This window comes from Anoplopoma fimbria, chromosome 14 (assembly GCF_027596085.1).
Source record: "Anoplopoma fimbria isolate UVic2021 breed Golden Eagle Sablefish chromosome 14, Afim_UVic_2022, whole genome shotgun sequence".
NCBI classification, from domain to species: Eukaryota; Metazoa; Chordata; class Actinopteri; order Perciformes; family Anoplopomatidae; genus Anoplopoma; species Anoplopoma fimbria.
In genome coordinates this window covers 1,198,559-1,220,875 of record NC_072462.1, presented here as the reverse complement: position 1 = coordinate 1,220,875, position 22,317 = coordinate 1,198,559, and the positions used below count along the sequence as shown (strand labels likewise).

General features: G+C 37.4%; 1 protein-coding gene across 1 annotated transcript; it reads right to left on the bottom strand.

Moving 5' to 3' along the window:
• Positions 1-11,209: 11,209 nt before the first annotated feature.
• cetn3 (centrin 3) lies at positions 11,210-14,860 on the bottom strand. The gene is made up of 5 exons (XM_054613171.1): positions 14,706-14,860; positions 13,570-13,705; positions 12,545-12,659; positions 12,273-12,464; positions 11,210-11,781 (listed from the first exon to the last, which is right to left on the bottom strand). Exons 1-5 carry the CDS (start codon positions 14,720-14,722, stop codon positions 11,738-11,740), a joined length of 504 nt encoding a protein of 167 aa, XP_054469146.1. The 5' UTR covers positions 14,723-14,860; the 3' UTR covers positions 11,210-11,737.
• Positions 14,861-22,317: the final 7,457 nt, after the last annotated feature.

The window sequence follows — 22,317 nt, the reverse complement described above, 5'->3', positions numbered from 1 at the left end:
GATACATCCAGCTTCAATGATGAGTCCTCACAATTCAAAGTCACACTGCAAAAACACATTTTAAATTAATTTGAGTATTTGAAGTATTTGAAAACAATTTCTATAATTTCAATAAAGAACAAATACAAACACATCTAGCTACTTCATCACAAAACAAACTTTTAAAGTTGCACTAATCTATATTTTATATATTAAAATGACTGATATATGGAAGCGGTCACTCAGCTCTTTCGGAACATTTTAGCTTCTTTCAGCTCGTTGTTTTGGTTTTATGGTCTTCAGCGGTTACAATTTCTTATTCAGGCCGTATCCACAAACACACATGTATTAAGTAGGTTTTAGGCTTTTATTCCCCCAAAACGGCATTTTAGATCACTGAAATCGGAGTTAAACAACTGAAACTCTGTTTTCAGTGTCGACGGAGAAAGAAGAGTTTTCAGAAAAATAGAGCGAGGTCGATAACGTTTGATATTAGCTTCTGCAGATATAGCATTTATAAACTGTAGGTCAGCCGATAGCAGGCAGGATTTGTCCAAAAATTAGAAACAGTCTCTGCATTACATAGTTTGACCACCAGAGAGCTCTGATGAGATACATTTTAACCTTTAAAACACATGTTCCTGTTAAAAACTATTATGTTATTTAAAAAAGGGAAAACATAGAAAGACTATGAACTGATCTATCCTAAATATCAATATCGGTATTTGTCAAAGACTAGATGTAAACATAGTGAAACATTTAGCATCTAAACAGTCCGATATGTCCCCCAGAATGTGGTGGAGACCAAAAATGGAGCTAAAAGAGAGAGAATATTGGACTTAAATTTGTTGAGTGACCAGAAAACTGACTAAAAATAAATCATAATGTCGCTGTTACACGTCAACTTCACAGTCCAAGTTGTGTTTACAGGTTGTTTCCGCTGCCACCAAGTGGTCAGAAAAGGAATAAATAAACGTATTGCTTAAATCCAACTCAGATTTCAACTTCAACACTTTTGTATTTGCTATCTAGTAAACATGTTTTCTTCTTCCCTCCAGTAATATTTAACAATATTTAATGAATTTGACAACTATTTAACAACTTTTTCTATCATTTCAACAACTCCAACAAACCAGACTACAACTGTCAGAAGTAAATACAAACACATCTAGTAATTCCAGATACTTCCTCACAGAACAAACATTTAAAGCTGCACTGATCTGCAGATGTAACCTCCATCCATCATCCATCATCCTCTAAAACTCACCGGTGCTTTTTTTTGTTTGGTTCTCTCTTCACCTGGAAGGTTCCCCAGCAGCTCCAGCTGTGGGTTTCTGTTCAGTCAATCCCTTGTATCAAACAAGAAAGGATTTAAAAAACAAACTAGAGAGTGAAAGAAGTAAAGAAAGAAAGAAAGAAAGAAGTAAAGAAAGAAAGAAGTGATATTAAGCCAGACCAGCTGGCTTAGAGAAGAGGGGGGGAACCCAGAAACTGGGCTGCGTTTGGATCTGAGCTCAGTCCGCAATGAGAAGGGGGTAGTCTACAATCCTCAGACCCTGAAGCTCAAAAACCACCCCCCCTCGTCACACACACACACACACACACACACACACACACACACACACACACACACACACACACACACACACACAATCGTACACTCATACCCGGTGACCTCCTCTGTCCGAGCTGGCCCGGTCACCTGTCGTTGTCACTCGCGGTATATTTAGCTTTTAGGTGTCAGTGATGCTGCCTGTGTGTGTGTGTCCGTGTGTTTCAGTGTGTGTGTGTGTGTGTGCGTGTGTTTCAGTGTGTGTGTGTGTGTGTGTGTGTGTGTGTGTGTGTGTGTGTGTGTGTGTTTCAGTGTGTGTGTGTGACAAAAAATGTGTTGCTGACACTCAGGGCCTCCGTGGGCCTCGGCGTGAGAGCCTCAGGATTACTGAACCAAAGACCGTCGGCTCTACACATTACATCCAGAGAGAGAGAGATCAAACCGGAGAGCTCGTCCCAGATATCAGAGCACCGAAGCATCTGCTGGGCGGAGGATTAGCCTCAGCTGTCCACTCCTGTCAGAGGGAGGAGAGAGGAAGGCTGGGTGGACTTCCAGGATCTACGAATCCACCGAATGTCGGCGCAGAAGCTTGGTTAACTCACTGAAGAGACTAAAAACCAAAACCCCTCCGCTGGTTTCTAGTAAAACACTCCTCCGGGTCAGGTTTCCACAAATGTGATCTAAATATTCAAAAAAAAGCAAAAGAAAGTGTAAATTAAAGGAACAATGTGTACTATTTATGGTGATTAATTGGCAGCAATGGACGATATATTCATAACTATGTTTTAATCAGTGTATAATCACCTGAAACTAAGAACCATAGTGTTTTCGTTAGCTTAGAAAAAGCCATTTATATCTGGTCCAGCAACAAACCTCATGTTCTGAAAAGTGAAGTCAAAGCTTCCTGTGTTAAAGCTGCATTCTCTCTCCTGTCCACCAGGGGGCGACTCCTCTGGTTGTATAGAAGTCTATGAGAAAATGACTCTACTTCTCTCTTGATTTATTCCCTCAGTAAACATTGTAAACATGAGTTTATGGTCTCAATCTCTAGTTTCAAGTCTTCTTCAATACAGCATGATGTTCATTTAGTAAATGATGCTCCATTTAGAGTCAAACAGACCATAAAGCAGGGGATGCTTTAGGGCGGGGCTACACACTGATTGACAGGTCGACACCACTCCTCCTCAGTCCTAATATGGTCACTTCCTGTTCACTGGTTGCAGAAAAACCATCATGGCGGTTCAAAACATCTACGTCCACTTCTTATATACAGTCTGTGAGTCTCATTCATCCAGTTGTATGCTCACTACTATTGTGAATACTCCAGTAAAGTACACAGTCCTCCAGTAAAGTACACAGTCCTCCAGTAAAGTACACAGTCCTCCAGTAAAGTACACAGTCCTCCAGTAAAGTACACAGTCCTCCAGTAAAGTACACAGTCCTCCAGTAAAGTACACAGTCCTCCAGTAAAGTACACAGTCCTCCAGTAAAGTACACAGTCCTCCAGTAAGTACACAGTCCTCCAGTAAATCTTTGTATTTCAGATATCAGAATTGGCCTCATAAATCCAGATTGTGTGGAGCTTTATGTGGGAGGGTCTTGTTTGTTCCTAAAGTCCGTTTACTGTGTGCGAGTACTTTTCACAGTCCAACCCTTTAAAGTATAGTGATGTGTTTTTACTGTGTGTTCTCCTGTTTGCTCAGACGGTTCCTCTAAAGCGTCTCTTTGGTAACCAGAGTCACCGTCCGGCTCTGCCTCCACCTGTCAGTCATTAGGTGAGCTATGCCGACCATGTGACAACACTTACCCTCCGACCCTCACTGGGACAAGGGAACATGGAGGGGGGTAAACTCCAACGTTTATCTCAACCAGAAGCTGTCATTATTGTCAGAATTGTATCTTTACGATGGTCCTTGAACACATCATGGAAGCTTAAAATTGTGACATTTCATCAAAATATGTTTCATTTAAAATCACGCCCCAAATAAACCGTTTGTTTTAACCAGATTCTGTTAAAAACATTAAATTCTGAGCTCCTCAGTGAAACTATGAAGCCATGGTTGATTCATCTGAGACCAACAGTCATGTGACAACAAATCTGTGAAACTTTGACTGAACTTCAGACTGCTGAACACAGAGCAGAGAGGAGAGGCTGGAAACATGTACAAGTAGAGCCTCCATTTCTTTTTCCAACATTGGTAACACTTGTGAGCACTTTGAAAACATGTTGGATATATAGATTCCATTATTTTCCAATTTTAGTAAAATAAATTATCATAAATTCTACTTGTTTTTTTCTTCTTTATTTAATGATTTATGTCATTATAACTGTGTTATTCTGCACTAAAGACATGTTTGAGTTCTCTCTACTTCTAGTCATCATTGTTCTGTTTCCATACAGGAGCAGGACTTTTATTTTGAAGTGAAAATCAAGAACACAGAGAGAAAAATGTGACAGGAGCAAAAACACACAAAAAAACAGAAACAACAAACGTTATGTATTTAAATAAGCAGCTGTTATAAGGAGGGAACTGTACGTGGTGAAGATGTCAATGTTCAGGATGTTTATGAGGTGTGTCAGCTGGGAGTGTGACACCAGTGTCCAGGTGGAGGTGGGGAGGGGGGGGCTGTGACCTTTGACCCTCCCCCGTTAGAGTGACATCAGGCTGCACGGCCACCATGAGAGGAGCTACGCTGGAGAACGGTGTTTAAGTTTTATGAACATTTTTTAATTATAAATTGTATTTATTCATTATTCTCTTTGTAGATGTATTAGAGCTGAAGTGATATGTTTTTAAATCGAATAGATGATCAACAGAAAATTAATGAGCAATGTTTTTTTAAAGCGTCCTCCAAATATATATCTTTTGTATTTTATGTCTCGCCTGAATTCCCTTAAATCCAAAATAACCTCAAACAAAGACATAACACAAATATAGTCAATTCAAAAAGAAAACAGTGCAAAAATGTACAAAACAAAAACATAATGGAAGCAGTTTTTTGTTTTATACTTTGACATTTTATTACTCTAAAGAAGTAAATTAAAGTTTTAGTATATGTATTTTTACAATCGATTATTAATTTAAGTAATTTTTTAAACAAAAACACATTAACACATTTTTGCTTCGTAAATGTGGATATTTGCTGGTTTAATTAGTCTTATATTTGAATAAAAAAAATTGAATATATAAAACTTATGATGACATTTTTCACTTTTTTCTTTTTGTTGAAAATACAATTATTTGATTGACAGAAAATGAATCAGCTTTTTTTCTGATAATCGACTAACCGTCGTTTTTAAATAAACCTTTAACCGTTTTTCCATTTGTTTTGGCAGAAGTGAAAAAAATATCAACTAAATGTGATTATTTTCTTGTTTATTAAGTCCTTTTTGATAATAAACTGAATATTTTACCTTTATTGGACATTTTAAACAATTAATCTTGAAAATAATACATAGTTGCATCTTTGTATTACACATCATTTCTGAAACAATTAGTCAATTAATTAATTCTGTCTATCGAAAAAAATATATATTTCAATTTCGCTGTTTTTTATTATTAACAACTGAATATATTTGAGTTTTAGATCAAACACAACATTTTAAGTTTCCAGGGCTCTTAGTAGTCGAAATGTAGTTAAGATCAGGTTCTAAAAAGACAATAAGAATAATAATAAGAAGAATAAAAAGGATAAAGGGATCTAAATATATGTGAGAAAAGCTTTCAAATGCCAAACTGAATATTTCCCCAATACATATACAATTACATACAAAACAAGTTATTCATAAAGAGATAGGAAACCAGCAGTGTTGTTACTTTACAGTATATCTTTACTTAACTGTGTAATTGTACTTACTTAACTTTGTTCAGGTCTTTCAACATGCAGATAAACATTATAACATAATGACGGTTTTTCTTCTAATAAATGATGACATGGACTGTGTCATGTTTCAATAACAGAAATAATAAACTCCTGAGCAGCGGACTCAGACTCGAGGAGGGAATTCCTCCAGACGTGCTGAGGATCGACGACTATGCTCGGCAGTTGGCTGACGATGGATCGGTTTACACTCCATCATCTGTTTCACGGTAACTGTATCTCCAGGAACTCAGACCGACTTCAGACCGACTTCAGACCGACTTCAGACCAACTGAGCTCATCAGACTCTCATGAGAACTGACTTTATACGACAAAAACCCAAATATCAGAGTCACACTGACAGAAAAGGACTTTAGTGAACGAGTCAGTGGAGGAGGAAGTATTCAGAGCCTTTACTTTAGTACTAATGCAATGCTGAATACAATATACCAGTGTTATAAAGTCAAGTACTGTTTCACTGTACTGACTGATACTGTAATATCACATTAATATTACTAGTACTACCCTGAGCCTTCCTCGTAGCACTTATTATATTCGTAGTAGTTTGTAGCATTTCTTGTTCTCGTAGTAATCTGCCTCTGCACTATACTTTTGCTCTGGTTTATGCTCTTAGATGCTTGTTTAAGAAAGGAGATGCACTGATGACTTCTGGTGACTAGTAGTTCTCTTGAATACCTATGTTGAACACACTTCCTGTAAGTCGCTTTGGATAAAAGCGTCTGCTAAATGACTGTAATGTAATGTAATGTAATGTAATGTATTATAATGTAATGTAATGTAATGTATTAACACATTAACAACGTACTGATATATAAACATTGTTATCATTATTACTTTTACATAGACGTATTTTTACTAATACTTAAACATTGACATTATAACTAAAACATTAACAATATTAACATATTACTAATACCTTCACATTATCACTTCTACATTCACATTATTACTGATATGTTAAACGCATTAATACATTACCATTATTATTTTATAACTAAAACATTAACATTATTAACATTATAATTAATACAGTTATTACTGTTATTATTATTATTATTATTAACAGTATTGCTACTACATTTGTATTAACATTAGAACTAATACATCAACATTAACATTAATACTGATATAATAACATTATTAACATCATTACTGATGTTAACATTTTTACAAATACATTAACATTATTAACAGTATTACTACTACATTACCACAATTGACGATATAACTACTGCTACTACTGCTATTTCTAACATTATTACTAAACTGATTACTACTACATTAACATTGTTAACATTATTACATTTTGAATCATCAAATGTTTAACAGGAAAAATGACTTCATCATCAAATTACTGTCACATTCATTTTCTGTTAAGCAACTAATCATCTCAGTTTAAACTGGTTGATTGTATATTCTGCAACAAAACTGATATTTTACATTTTTTTCTTATGTTTTATGAATATCTTCATTTGTAAAGTAGCTAAAGCTGTCAATTAAATGTAGTAGAGTAGAAGAAGAAAGTGTCATGGAAAGGAAAGACTCAAGTTAAGTACATAAGTACAGTTCTTGATTTAATGTACAATGCAGTACTTTAATTTGGCCTCATAATGAGCCATCACCTGAATTAACTGCTTCTAGAAGTTTAGCTGAAGTTGAAGAAAGTTTGAAGACGTTTTTCATATTTTCCAGTTCTTTCTCACATCTGGTTCTCTTCAGAAGCAGCTTATTGCTTCTGTCTCTGCTTGTTTATGTTTCTCCAACACCTCATCCACCTCCTACACTATCTGCCTCCACAGAGAGCAGGCAGAAGCACGAGTACATATGCATCCGATACATTACACATGGACTCCACACACACATATACTGTACATATATACTGTACTTTACATGCAGACATATTTAAACCCAGAAAAGTCCAATAATTGTCCATCTACAGGTTTTGTTAAATAATTGTTCTACATTGAGGAACACATTGAGGAAACACACGTCTCTCACTCGTTTCGTTGTCTGTTCTCTCACTCGTAGCTCTGCTGGTTAACTGAACTCTCTGTCGTTTTGGAGAGCATTTATGCTTTTGTTCTTTTACATTTTATTAGTGAACTTCACAATAGTTGTGCAGAACAAAATAAGCATTAATATGAAAAAGAAAGTCCTCCGTTTTGGGTCCATCGTTCTCCTCAAATCCGATATCAGTTCTCATAATACACCTTTGGATGACACTTAATTTGAAACAACCAATTTTGGATGTGCAGCGCCAAAATCATGTGTCAGGGCTCACTTATGTTTGGGTTCTCCGATGCCAAAACTGTTACTTTAAACTGATAATAATTAAGGTCGGTAAATCTGAACAGCAGGTCAAATGCATTAAACGCTAAATGAAGTTATTCAGAAATAGAAACATGACAGTTTTATTTCAGCAGATATTTCTTTTCTCGATTTGCTAAATGTGAAACAGGTAATGGTGTCATGATTCAGATATTGGATGTCATTTTTTGGATCAATTTCTATCTTTATTGGACGACTTTGGAAATGACTTCCCACTAATTGAGAATATGTTAAGAAAGTAAAAGTTGATCTACTGTAATGGATCATATGGACTCTGAAAGCTAGCGATGAAGAGTCTGAAGCTTCAGTCAGACGAAGGTTGAAGGTTTGTTTCAGCCTCTAAACGGACCAGAACCAGAAAGATTTTTCCTGACAGCTTAAATCTGCAATAATTCAATTTCTGCCGGCGTCCTGACGACCGGATGAAGTACAAACAATCCCTCTCCTCCGTCCCACCTCCTCTCGTTTCCTCGAGTCTAAACGGTGCAGACAGAATCTAAACAGCTCGTTGGGGTTCTGAATATTTCTTTTTTCAGGAGGAAGTCAAGGATGGATGCAAACCAACGGTGGGGAAATTAAAACACGTTCAATTTAACACAGCAGAACATTTCACACATTCCTTTGAGCCACAAAATCTGCGTCTCCGTGTGTTGAAGAAAGGAAATCATGCTCAACATTTATTTTCAGGTGGAATTATCGTTTACGCTTCGACTGTTTCCTTTTCCATCAGCAGGTCCTCACCCTCTGAAACTCACTGACCTACAGCTTTCAGCACGGAGGCCACACAGTATGAATATTATACCAATTATATCTGATTTCTTTTCTTGTTTTTTGCAACCAGTGAACAGGAAGTGACCATATATGGACTGAGGAGGAGTGACGTAGAGACGCCGTATACGTCTCTGGTGTCGACCTGTCAATCAGTGTGTAGCCCCGCCCTAAAGCATCCCCTGCTTTATGGTCTGTCTGACTCTAAATGGAGCATCATTTACTAAATGAACATCATGCTGTATTGAAGAAGACTTGAAACTAGAGATTGAGACCATAAACTCATGTTTACAATGTTTACTGAGGGAATAAATCAAGAGAGAAGTAGAGTCATTTTCTCATAGACTTCTATACAACCAGAGGAGTCGCCCCCTGGTGGTCAGGAGAGAGAATGCAGCTTTAACACAGGAAGCAGTGAAGAACCAGAGGTCGTCTCCTGGTTATTCTTCACCAGTTGTGTGAGAGCTTTTCAATTGATGTTTTGATAAACTCCATCATTGAGGAATTAGAGAAAGTTTTCTTTATATAAACAGTCATTTTGGGGGTGAAGTATTATTAAAGTACTTCTTTCTCAATCCTCCCTGCAGCGTCTGCTGTTGAAGAACTGAGGAAAAGTAAACAGAATCCTCAAAGCCAAAAGAACTACAGAGTTCTCTCATTGTACCGTCACCTCTGCTAATCAAACTGACCGTAGATCAGCTCAGACGGATGTATTTATAGAAGTCTGTATCAACACTCACGATTACCAGAAAACACTCTAAAAACACACCACCAGGGGGCGCCGTGGAGGTTGTAACCGGGGAGGGCCCGGGCCGGTTTATTTCTGGACCGGAGACCGACAGCTGAGCATGTGACAGAGAGCAAGGACAAGTCTGAAGTCTGTCGCTGATCCAGGACCAGATCCAGAGTCTGACAAGCAACCACGACCTTCAGCCTCAAAACTCAGAGTCCAGAAGTACTGCTACTCAAGTACTGTACTTAAGTACACACTTAAAGGTACTTTGTAATTCTCCTTCACCATATCTCAGAGGTATATAGTGTACTGTATACTGTACTACATCTCAGAGGTATATAGTGTACTGTATACTGTACTACATCTCAGAGGTACATAGTGTACTTTTTACTGTACTACACCTGTGAGGTACATAGTGTACTTGTACTGCAGTATGTGTGTTTTTCTGGCATCACTTTCATTCGTCTCCCTCAGAAACTTCAAACCTCCATCAAACAGGATAAAAACCAGCGACTCCTCTCTGTCATTATGTGATCGGTTCACGTCGTTACCAAAACAAACCGGTGTATTTAACCGCCGTCCTCTTCATCATGTGACCGATGATGTCATCAAACCAGCTCCAGACCACAGACCTTCATCTGAATCAACACGTGAAGGTCTGTGTGGAGACAAATCACAGGCAGCTCAGGAGGATCTGACTGAAGTGGTTCAGTGGTCTCTATCCTGTTTCTAGTTTTAATATTTAAATTCATATATCATCATCATCATCGTCATCATCATCATCATCATCCTCTGGGGTTTCTCAGCATTCTCATCATTATATTTGTGGTTTCAAACTTCAGCTATCAGAGTGAAAAGTTTCCCTTTTATCATTTGATAAAGTTACATTTGCAAATCGTTCCAAGCATTTAAAACTAAACATAAATGTGAATTTGAGCTCTCAGTTTCTCTCCAAACAAACAAACTGATTTATATTCTTGTAAATTCTATGATGGTTCCTGAAAAGAAGAGAATAAACTAGTGAGACAGATTTTCTGATCAGCTGTTCAGTGTCATCATGACACATGAACATTTAGAATATGAGAGGAGTCATGAGTGAGTGTCTCCCTCTGGTGGACGGCTACAGAACTGCATTCATAGTTGGTAATAAAGGACAAGACTTCATGTCCTGAAGAAGACTGCTAATCCAGCCTGGAATAAACACATTCATTGACACTATGCTATAGATAAAGTTGTATCCAATATCATTTTGAATATAACAACGCCTACATTAATAGTGAGAAATGCGAGAAACACGCAAAAACAACCACAAAGAAACGCAAAACAACTAGAAAAAGATATAAAACGACCGCCTAGAGACCATAAAACACGCAAAACAACTAGAAAGAAACACAAAAACTCAACTCACTATCATGCTTAATATTTAGTTTTCCATTATGCTCTGGTGTTAGTATCACCCCTTTTTTTACTTTTGTATTTAATCTTTGTTGTTGCATTTGTACTTGTTCTAATTTAATTATATTTTTTACATTATTTATTTACTCTTTTTGCTATTGTGTTCTATTTTGCATTAGTGTCTTAATAATTGTTATTTTACTGTCATATATGTTTATATCTTTATTCTATTTTTTCTTCTGGCATGAAACTCAAGAAACTAATTTCCTTCAGGATTAATAAAGTTCTATCTTATCTTACATCATATTTCATATCTGAAAAACTACCAGAAACACCAAACGACCATGAACAGAATAAAAACAACAAATAAAGAGACACAAAACTACCAGAAACAAAAAATAAGTGACGAAACAGAAAAATGCTGCCATTTCTCATCGTTTTCTGATATTTACTCTGTTTATCATAATGATTTTTGTAATTATTTTTGGATTCATTTTGGAATTGAAGAGGGTTTTGTGATAGAACTAAATATAATTAATAAATAAATAAAGCATTAAGAAAAGACTTTGCTGGCGAATCGATTTATTATTATACAAAATAAATAGAACATTCAAACATTCACGTTGTTTAAACTGTAAATACAAACAGTGAAAACATCCTCTACTGTATGAAATGAGTGTCAGCTAATGAATCTCTTTTCCTTCTACTAGTTATCTGGATGTGACAAAGTGATCTGGAAATATAAACACTAACATCTTCATCCATATCTTAAATATCTTCCACCTTTGAGGCGACTCTGCAGCACGTTTTTATGAAGACAGGATCATGTAAAAGCTAAAAACACTTTGAGAAAATTAGAACTTTAGAGCGGCGTGATATCAACAACGATCCTCAGAAAAGACGGTCTGGTCCTTTAATGTTGAATGAATCAAGTATAAACCACGAGGCCAGAGAGTCACTCTGGTCCACGTCAGACCCTCAGCAGGATTCTGACCCTCGTTGACCTTCATTCACACTCCGACAGAAGTTCAGTCACTCAGATTCTCAGAACGCAGACGACCGAACGACCACAAAGTCCTCGACGTCGTTAGAGGTCCTCATCAGGAGTCTCCGGTCATGATGGAGAGGAACTCCTCCTGGTTTACTGGAGAAACAACAAGTTCACATTAATGCTCTCATATATATATATATATATATATATATATATATATATATATATATATATATAAAATGAATATTACTACTTTCAAATGAATATTACTACTTTCAACAGAAAGCAGACGGGAAACACAAAAATACACTGAATTTAGGTGAAGAACTTTATTATTATAAGTCTTATTTTAATGCAAAGATTTGATAATTAGCAGGATGTGAAAAGAAAATGTACAATATCAATATGTTGTCCCTAAAAATCGATATATACCCACATTTATTTAATATTGATCAAATTATGGAGATCATAATTTTGGCCAGTAAAATAGTTAAACTTCACTTCTTGTTCGAACTCTTAAAACAAATGAAGTTGAAGTGGAATCTTGTATCAGTTGTGATTGTAAAAGACAGTCTACTTCACTATAATACTACTCGCAGTACTAATACATCATGGTGTGATTATCAGACAGAAGATAAACTCACTTTCTCCGTCTCCGTCGTGGTCGAACTCGTCGATCATGCTCCGCAGCTCCTCGTCGCTGACGTTCTCCCCGAGTTCTCGAGCGACTCGTCTCAGGTTCCTCAGGTTGATCTTTCCGGACTCGTCGTCGTCGAACAGCTTGAAGGCCTTCATGATCTCCTCCTTCGGGTCTCGCTCCAGGATGCGATCAGTCACTGAGGAACCACGTCAACATGTTGAAGAGTCTCTAAAGAACTTCATGAAGAGTCACATGAGACCGGAGAGTCAAACTTACCGACTTCATTGAAATCCTCAAATGATATTTTTCCGTTTCCCTCTCTGTCGTAATCCTTAAGAATCTTCAAAACATCAACTTTCTTCACTTCAAAGCCGAGCGCTCGCATCGCCACCTGTTGGGATTCACAGAATAATATAGCTTCATCATAAACGTAATAAATGATTAAGTATGTTTTGTTAACATGCACATTCAGGATATGATGTTAATAATAATAATAATAATAATAATAACAACATGACATACACACATAATAATTCTAACATGGAACATAAGAGAAATCGGGTTATTTATATCCAGAGTTTCTAATTAGCCGTGTATGTCGATGCATAATAATAATTTAATATAATTTATCGCCTTTCAATGGAATGACATTGTGATGAAATCCTGTATCTAGATATTATGATAAATAAAATGAATTGCTAATAACAAACACATATTTCCCTCAAATTTCTCAAAATAATTCTGCTTCTTTGAATATCCCAGAGTAGTTAAATCTATTGTCTTAATCAGATTCAGTGATAGTCAGTTAATAACTGGAAAAATGTATTTATTTATTCTCTGTAATTTCTTTTGAAACTGTTTATGTTCCTTTTGCAATCTCAATTTCTAATTTAATGGAACAAAAACACAAATATGTATTACCATGTGCTTATTCCATATAGACTTTTTATTCATTAAGTGACTAGAAAACCTGCTATATTGTGATATATATATATCGTTATTAAGACATGCAATGTATCGGGGTAGAAGATTTTGTCAGACCTTCATCTCAGCCGTCCTCCATCATTTCTCCAACTTAACATTTAAGAATAAACTCAGTTTTGGTTTCTTCACCTTCATCACCGTTAACAGATAATTCATCATCTGCATTCTCTGTCACTTTTTTTACTATTTATCTGATAATTACATCTGTTTTGCACACTTGTATGAACACTTCCTTAAAGGGCATACTTTGTTCCCTTTATGTTAGTCTTTGATATTTGTCTTTGCACCGTTTCTGCTCCGTGTCCTTCATGACTCACCTTCAGCTCGTGATAATCGATTTCTTTATCTTTGTCGGTGTCAAACAGCTCGAAGGCTTCTTTGATTTCATGTTTCTGATCCTCGGTGAGCTCTCTCCTCTTCTTACGCTTCGTTTTGTCTGCCGCAAGTTCAGGCCTGGAAAAACAGACGACAAGGTTTCAGCAAATGAAGTGAGGATCCTTTAAATACATTTCCACTATTTTACTTTATCACAAGCTTATAGAGGCTGATACCGAAGACGGAACATCCATAGTATTTAGATGTGTTTTCAAGAAAGCTGTGATAGAACAAACTCTTGTGAAAAAAATATTGAAAAATATATATATATAAATATTTAATTTAAGTTCAGAGAACTTGAATTGTTTTAATTTTTACAAAAATAACAAATTAAGTTTACTAAATAAATTACATTTTGCTTAATATTAACATATTTTTTTTAATTATTATGACTTAAATATTCTTAAGATATCAGTTTCCTCAAATACTTTGAGGACTGTGGACAGTGTTTATTCCTGCCTGAGAGAGTACTATACTCATTATTATGTATATTTTTATGCAGGTAATCCAGACATTTAGTACCACTTCATCCCAGCTATAACTTATGCACTATGATATAATAAAAATACTTTATACTGCATATATACATTCACAATGTGGAAGAAGTATTTATACTACAGTGTATAAATACTACAGTGAAATACTAGTGTAGTAATATTACAGTATATAAATACTACAGTGAAATACTACAGTGTATAAACACTACAGTGTATAAATACTACAGTGTATAAATACTAGTGTATAAATACTAGTGTATAAATACTACAGTGTATAATAGAAGTATTTAGATCCTTTACTGCAGTAAAAGTACTAATACCACACTGTGAAAGTACTCCACTACAAGTACAAGTACTGCATTAAAAACCTCACTGAAGTACAAGTACACATCAGCAGAAACCAAAACACTGAGGATGCTACAGAGGCAGCTAGCATGTTAGCATCAGCAGCTCCAACATGCTTCAACAGGCTAAAAGCTAAACATGCTAACGCTAGCTAACGTCCTGTAGCTCAGCTTTACAGCATTAAAACGAGCTGAGCTGAGTAACTTGGCAGCAGTGGCAGAGGGAGACACGTTTACCTTAAAGACTGACTCATTTCAGGTCTGACTGTTAAATGTTTAAACCCTAAAACGAGACTTTATGAGCGCTGAAGCTAAACGCGGATATCAGACCGCAGCTCAGGGAGAAGCTTCCTATTGGTCGCTCGTCACTAAGCAGCGGTTTGGTGATCGCTGATTGGTTCGCGTCAGAGGTAGGCGGTCCTCTTCTTCTTCGTTGGATGTTAAAGGCAGCTGGAATCCTTAAGTGTTGGACTACTGCCACCTTGTGGAGAAAGTTAATGTTTACATCAGTCAGAGGTCAGTATTACAGGAGTACTCAGACAAAAGTATTAATACTACAGTGTATAAATACTACAGTGTATAAATACTACAGTGTAGTAATACTACAGTCTAGTAATACTACAGTATATAAATACTACAGTGAAATACTACAGTGTATAAATACTACAGTGTATAAATACTACAGTGTATAAATACTACAGTGTATAAATACTACAGTGTATAAACACTACAGTGAAATACTACAGTGAAATACTACAGTGTATAAATACTACAGTGTAGTAATACTACAGTGAAATACTACAGTGTATAAATACTACAGTGTAGTAATACTACAGTGAAATACTACAGTGAAATACTACAGTGTATAAATACTACAGTGTAGTAATACTACAGTGAAATACTACAGTGAAATACTACAGTGAAATACTACAGTGAAATACTACAGTGTAGTAATACTACAGTGTATAAACACTACAGTGTAGTAATACTACAGTGTAGTAATACTACAGTGTAGTAATACTACAGTGAAATACTACAGTGTAGTAATACTACAGTGTATAAATACTACAGTGTATAAACACTACAGTGAAATACTACAGTGTAGTAATACTACAGTGTATAAACACTACAGTGAAATACTCTGGTACAAGAGACACACGGAGACAGAGGGGGAGGCTGATGGGGGAACAGAGGGTGAGACAGAGGCAAAGGGGGAGAATGAGGCTGATAGAGTGGGAGAAAGAGGGGGAGAAGAGGGGGAGATGGAGGGGAGATGGAGGGGAGATGGCATAGGGGGAGATGGAGGGGAGATGGAGGCATAGGGGGAGATGGAGGGGAGATGGAGGGGAGATGGAGATAGGGGGAGATGGAGGGGAGATGGAGGGGGAGATAGAGGGGGGAGGACTCTAAACTGAGATGGAGGGGAGATGGAGGGGGAGATGGAGGGGAGATGGAGGCATAGGGGGAGGAGAGGGGAGATGGAGGGGGGGAGATGGAGGGGAGATAGGAGGGGGAGATAGAGGGGAGATGGAGGGGGAGATGGGGGGAGATAGAGGGGGAGAGGACTCTGAGATGGAAGATGGGGGGAGATGGATGGGGGGAGATGGAGGGGGAGATGGAGGGGGAGATGGGGAGATAGATGGGGGAGATGGAGGGGAGATGGAGGGGAGATGGAGGGGGAGAGCTAAGACTCTAAACTGAGATGTGTAACTTTTGTCCTGATAAAAATTAGCATGTTAGCATGTTAGCTTTCTGTTGCTAGCCTTCACATGAAAGCAGCTAACAGATCTGCTAGCGTTACTGAACCCTCGTTAGCTTGTTAACTGTTCTCTAACAGATCAATCAATTAAATACAGAAAACGATTGGCAATGATGACCATAATAGTGACTAGCAGATTAACATGCAAACTGACATATGTATTGGATTTATGGATCTTGTTCCTTTGACATCACTGATTTAAAACAACTAAATGTGAATCTGAAGTATTTATTTGAAGTATTTACTGAAGACCTCTGTATAATCCTACTGAAAACACATTTTCCCAGCTTTCTGTTTTCTGATGCTTCCTGTCTACATGAACCCTTCAGACTCTTCCTCCCTCGTTGACCTCTGACCTCCGTCTCACCACTTATCGTGTGTTTCCCACAGAGCGCTCTCACCGTCAGCGGCAGTGAAGTGAAGGAGCCGCTGAGTCTCAGCTTATCTCACAGAGCGTCTCCTCTCCGACATGTGTGAGCTGATGATAGAGGAGGAGAGACACTGGGACTCCTCTTCCTCCTCCTCCTCTTCTTCCCCTCTCTAGATATGCAACAAAAAACTCAATGATGGCGTCAACGTTACCTCATTTCAGTTCCCATCTTCTCTGCTCTCCATCATCAACCAAAGAAATCCTGAATGAATTAACTAAAAAACAACTTCTAAATCCCAACTGACTTTTTGCAAAATGTCAATTCATACCCATCTGAGGAAGATGATCTCCCTCCTGTTTACTATAAAAAAGCTTAGAGTGACTGATTTTACTGTATTTTGTTTTACAAGATGAGCTAAAAAGGACCAGGTGTTTTTATTTATCCAGATTTGAGATGTCTGTCTCTGAGAAAGTTTACAGCTGTGACATTCAGATCTAGATTACTGTGGACTATTTCTTCTCATGGGCAGATTATGAGACAAAGACACAGACACACAAAAATCCTCACTACCTCTTCTACATATGAGCTAGACAGAGTTTGAAGTAGTTTTTTTGTCTCTTTCTGGTCTTCCTATAGTCATTTCATGCATCTTTGTCGATGTTTTCTGTCTATTTGTATTAGTTTTGTCTGTCTTTTTGGTTGATTTGTGTCTCCTTTTAGTCATTTTGATTCTATCTGTAGTTGTTTCATGTCTCTTTGTGGATGCTTTCTGTCTCTTTGTAGTCACTTTGTGTCTCTTTATAAACAATTTGTATATATTTGTAGTTACTTTGTTTCGCTTTGTGGTTGTTTTTATCTCTTTGTAGTCATTTTGTGTGTCTTTGTAGTTGGGTTGGAATTCTTTGTAATCTTTGTGGTTGTTTTGTGTCTGTTTGTTGTCATTTTTAGTCTCTTTTATGGTTGCTTTATGTTTCTTTATTGTCATTTTGCATAACTTTTTGAGAATTTAAAATAAATACTGTTCAGTTTCTGAATTTAGTTTGTATTAACAAATCATTTTCCCTCAAAGTTTTTAATGTGTGCATCTGTCGCTGTACACCTCAAGTGTAAACAAGCAAGGCAATGCAAAGGATTCATGGAGGACGATGTGCAGGACGCGGTCGGGGGTCTACAGAGGTCTTATCTGAACCAGATGGTGAGACATTTGGATCAAAGCGACAAATGTTGCCTTCCATCAAGCTAAAAAAGTGAGACACGAGCTGCTGGTTCTAAAGTTCACGTGAGGTCAGTGAAGTAACCGTCAGACTCTCTGCTGTCCGCTGTCTGAACTCCAGCTGGCTCTCTGTCCTTCAGACAGAACACGGCCTTGAACTCACGTCTTGTTGCCGAGGTGAATGGGAGGAATGGGGGTCGAGGGTCGGGGGGGCATAATGAGGGGAGAGAGTATTTACCTTATCCAGGATCAGCCGGCTGCACAGAGGAACCTTCTGAGGAAGCCACATGTGAGGGCGTTTGGTGTAAACAGACATCGGGACTCAGAAAGCAGCTTCTGTTTGGACTCAGACAGGGTCTGATTCAGTCCACTTAAAGGGGGTCCACTGAAGGCCCTGATCAGGACCCTGCAGGAGGTCTGAGCTGCAGACGTGGATAAATGAGTTAGCTTCATTTCATTATTGAGGTTGATGTTAATCAACACAAGCATGCGTTGTTCGGTTCTTCAAGATGGATAGAATGAAGCGTTTTAGCCCAAATGTGGATCTAATGGAGAGTTTTCTAGAAAGAACAAAAAGTAATTTTCAGATAAAAATGACTTCTTTTCTTAGAGGGATTATTGATTTTAGATAATCAGTCTTTTAGTATTTATTATTAATTTACTGAACACTAAAGAGTTAAGACTTGAACTCAATTAAAAAGTTCTGACTTTTAACACAAAAGAGAAAACAAGACATTTAAATGACACATTATGATGGTTTTGTCATTTAAACAAAAAAATCTATGAATTTGTTGCATTATAAGTTCACACTGTATTCACATTGAATGAAACGACAAACTATTTTTAATTGGATTACGTTTAATAATTGTAATAAGAGTAGTTTGATTTATGCGATTTACAATAAAGTTTGTTTTATAGACAATAGAAGTAGAATGATGCATTTTGTACATTTATTTCTCTGTTAAATTTTTTGGGACGCTCCCCAAAACTTAATCACAGCTCCTCCTTTTTTTAAATGTTATTTATTAATAATTTATAGGTAGATAATTCATTGTTTTTAAAACTAAACTAAACTAAACCAAATAAACAAAGAGCAAGCTTTAAGAGACCAAAGGAGGCTCTTTCTCTCAGGATTTGAACATTTTAAACAGAAAGAGAAAAACCAAAGATGTAAACAATACAACTTGTAAACTTGTATGAATTGTGAATGGAACTCACTACGAGTAGCTGTGTGTGTGTGTGTGTGGGGGGGGGGGGCTGCAGCTTGTCAAAGTCTCAGTGTTTGAAATGTCATTAAAAACCTGAACCCCACCCTGAACCAGCACAAAGACCTCCTGTCCTCTCCGCCTGAACACCGTCAGCTGTTCACCTCTGTAGGGCAGATGAGGAGTTTATGAGAGACGAGGAACAACAAAGGAAACGAGAACTGAAAGAAAGGTTCTGGTGTTTGTGTCAAAGTGTTCTTCAGTTATTGTGAAGTCATCATAGTGACGGGTTTTAGGTGTTTTACTTAGTGTGTGTACCAATTTTAAGCCCAAACATGATGTTTTTCCTAAACTGAAGTAAGTGATTAAATTATTACTTAGTGGTCTAAGTTTATTGCAACATCTCTGACTCTGACAGAGTAGATTCAATAGATATAGATGATGAAACAGACAATATTCTGCAGCGTTTTAACCCTCTGATGGGTGAATGTGAACAAATCTGCAGCCAGGTTCTAACATCTGATGGATGAAACCAGAACGCTGGAGGCTGTTAGCAGTTAGCAGTTAGCAGTCGTTCAACCAAAGCTCTGTATTTATAAGTCCATGTTTGTAACGACCCTCACATATGGTCATGGGCTTTTGGGTAGTGACTGAAAGGATGAGAACGCAGATACAAAAGGGCCGGAATGAGATTCATTCGTAGGGTGTCTGGGTTCATGGTAGAGTCGCTGCTACTTCAGGTGAAAAGGTGGATAAACATCTGATCAAGATCCTCCATTTGGAATTTTTCCAGCCACGTCAAACTGGTAAGAGGCGCCGGGTTTAGACCCAGAACAAGCTGGAGGGACTATATATATAAATCTGGTCCGGAAACGCCTCAGGCTTTTATCAGGACGAGATGGAAAACGAAAGGGAACGTCTGGAACATCCATAAACCTAAAGATGGATGGATGGATGGTTCATGTCTTCCTTTCTTCAGAGACAAAGCTAACAAAATCTGACAGCATTTCCTATTTTTGGTCCTCTGAACCACTGAACATTTTTATTAACATTTCATGGTTAATAAAAATAAGACTCACTTTCCAATACATCCAAATCACACAAGCTAACACTAAATATCTTTGGCTTCTAGATAAACAAAAGTCCTTCATGAACAGATGCAATGTTTGTTTGTCCACATCATATTCCTGTCCACATACTTTTGTCCTTGCAGTTTAAAACCACAGTCCAGTCAGAGCTTTCTCCGTTCCATCACAAGACAACAGTTTATTCTAAAGCTCATTAAGTTCCCAACAAGATTTACTCCCTCAGAAGAAGCTCTTGTTCAGCCGACAGTGAGATCGCTGACCTTTCCAACTCTTTATGACCTTAACCTTCTGCTGTGAAGCTCGCTGACCGGCACCACGGAGCAGTTAAAGGAGGCGTTTCAGCAGAGTGAGCGCTGGAAATGCAGGAGGATCGTTTCGGCTTTTACGGCCCAGAAAGGCTGCAGATTCAACACATCCTGATGAGCACATCTAAAGTCTTATCAAGCAGCTTTTGCATTCAATTATTAAACTTTTCTGAAGGTAACTTAAGTTTTTCTATCATCTATTTGTTTACACTCAGGAGAAGGATCTGGTTGTCTTTATTAAAGCAAAGTCTTTACTGCAGAGTGATATATTTTAAGTAAGATAATAAGTAAATAGACTAATGCATAGTATAAAAAGTTGCAGTTGTATGGCTCCACCAACCAGTCAAGTTGCAGTAAACATCCATGTCCGTCCAACATGTCAACACTTTATCATTTAGGTCTATTACACATATCTGTAAAAATTGTCATAATTAGCGTATGAAGTCTTGAGTTACGGCCAGTGCCATGTTTTTATGACCTGTGACCTTTGACCACCAAATTCTAATCACTTCATCTTTTAGTCAGATTGGACAGGTGTGCCAAATTTAAAGCATTTGCTCCCGGGGTTGAGATATCGCGTTGCAGACGGACAACCAGAAAACATTATGCCTTCGGCCACAGCTGTTTCCGGTCTGAGGCATAAAAATATATAATCAAATGTCAGAAATACTTTGTTTTTAACTGCCCTATTGATTTTTGTTAATCTTTAACAATGCTTCCTGACTTCCTCTTTTCTTTCTGCAGGACAAAATGTAATTATGGCGGCAAGAAATCTCAAGGTACGCTGTTTTGGGGCATTTGCTGAGATGCTTTAATTTGCTTCCTCATCCATGCTGGTTAAAAAAATGCTACTAGTGCTCAAAGTTTTAACTACAATTCCCTGACAGTCTTTATCTGAAGTGTGATACATGTGATAAAACAAGCAAACAAGTAAGAGGATCTTTAGGGTTTAGGTTAAAAAACTATTACCTTCAATTTTTAAAGTTTTCATTGTTTCAATCAAGTCTCTCCTACCATGTTTAAAGCTGCACAGATTCATTTTTTGGTGACTCAGAAGCAGCAGAAACAAGTTGTAAACACGACAATGACATATTATCAACTCGCTTCATAACAAGTCCAATGTCTCTCTCTTTTAGCTCCATTTTTGTTCTCCACCACCTCTTTAGCTGCTAAAATCTCCACTATGTTCACCAGCTAACTGTCTCTAACTGAGTCTGTTTGCTGTTTGCTGCTGAGCAGGCCGTGTACAGAGGTTTTTAACAGCTTTTTCTCTGAAAATGACGCCATTGGAGCAAAGAAAGTGAACCAGAACGGTAAAGTTATGGGCTGTAAAACTGAAAAGAAATTATCTGAAAAATGCTAAAATGCTAAAAGAGCTGAGGGGAGCTGCAGAGTTGGTTTGTTTGTCACTATTTCACATCGCAAATAGTCATTTGATCCATTGTTTGTATAAAAAGGTCTCTTTAGAGCAGCTTTAAGCTCAGATTGTGTAGACAGCGTGGTTATTATCTCGGCTTTGCGGCGCTTTGGTAAAGAGAGGCATTAAAAACATCCCACATTTAACAAGTTACATCAAAGAAGCCGTGTTCTTTATATTTAATGAGAGGAACAGCTGGAAGTCTAAACTCAACAGTAAGTAGATGGTTCACATCCCAAACAATTATAACGCCATAACATTCCACTCCTTAAACTATCCAACAGGATCCAGAAATATTAGATAATTTACCACACTGTCAATAATTTGAGATTTAAGTCTGACGAAGTCTCCAAGACATAACATGATAATTAATGTCTTTGAAATGTAAAATAATTAATGAATTGTTTCAGTTATGTCCTCCATAACCACGAAAAGCTCCTTAAACTAGCCAACAGGATGTGAAGGCATTAAAATGCAACATACACATTAAT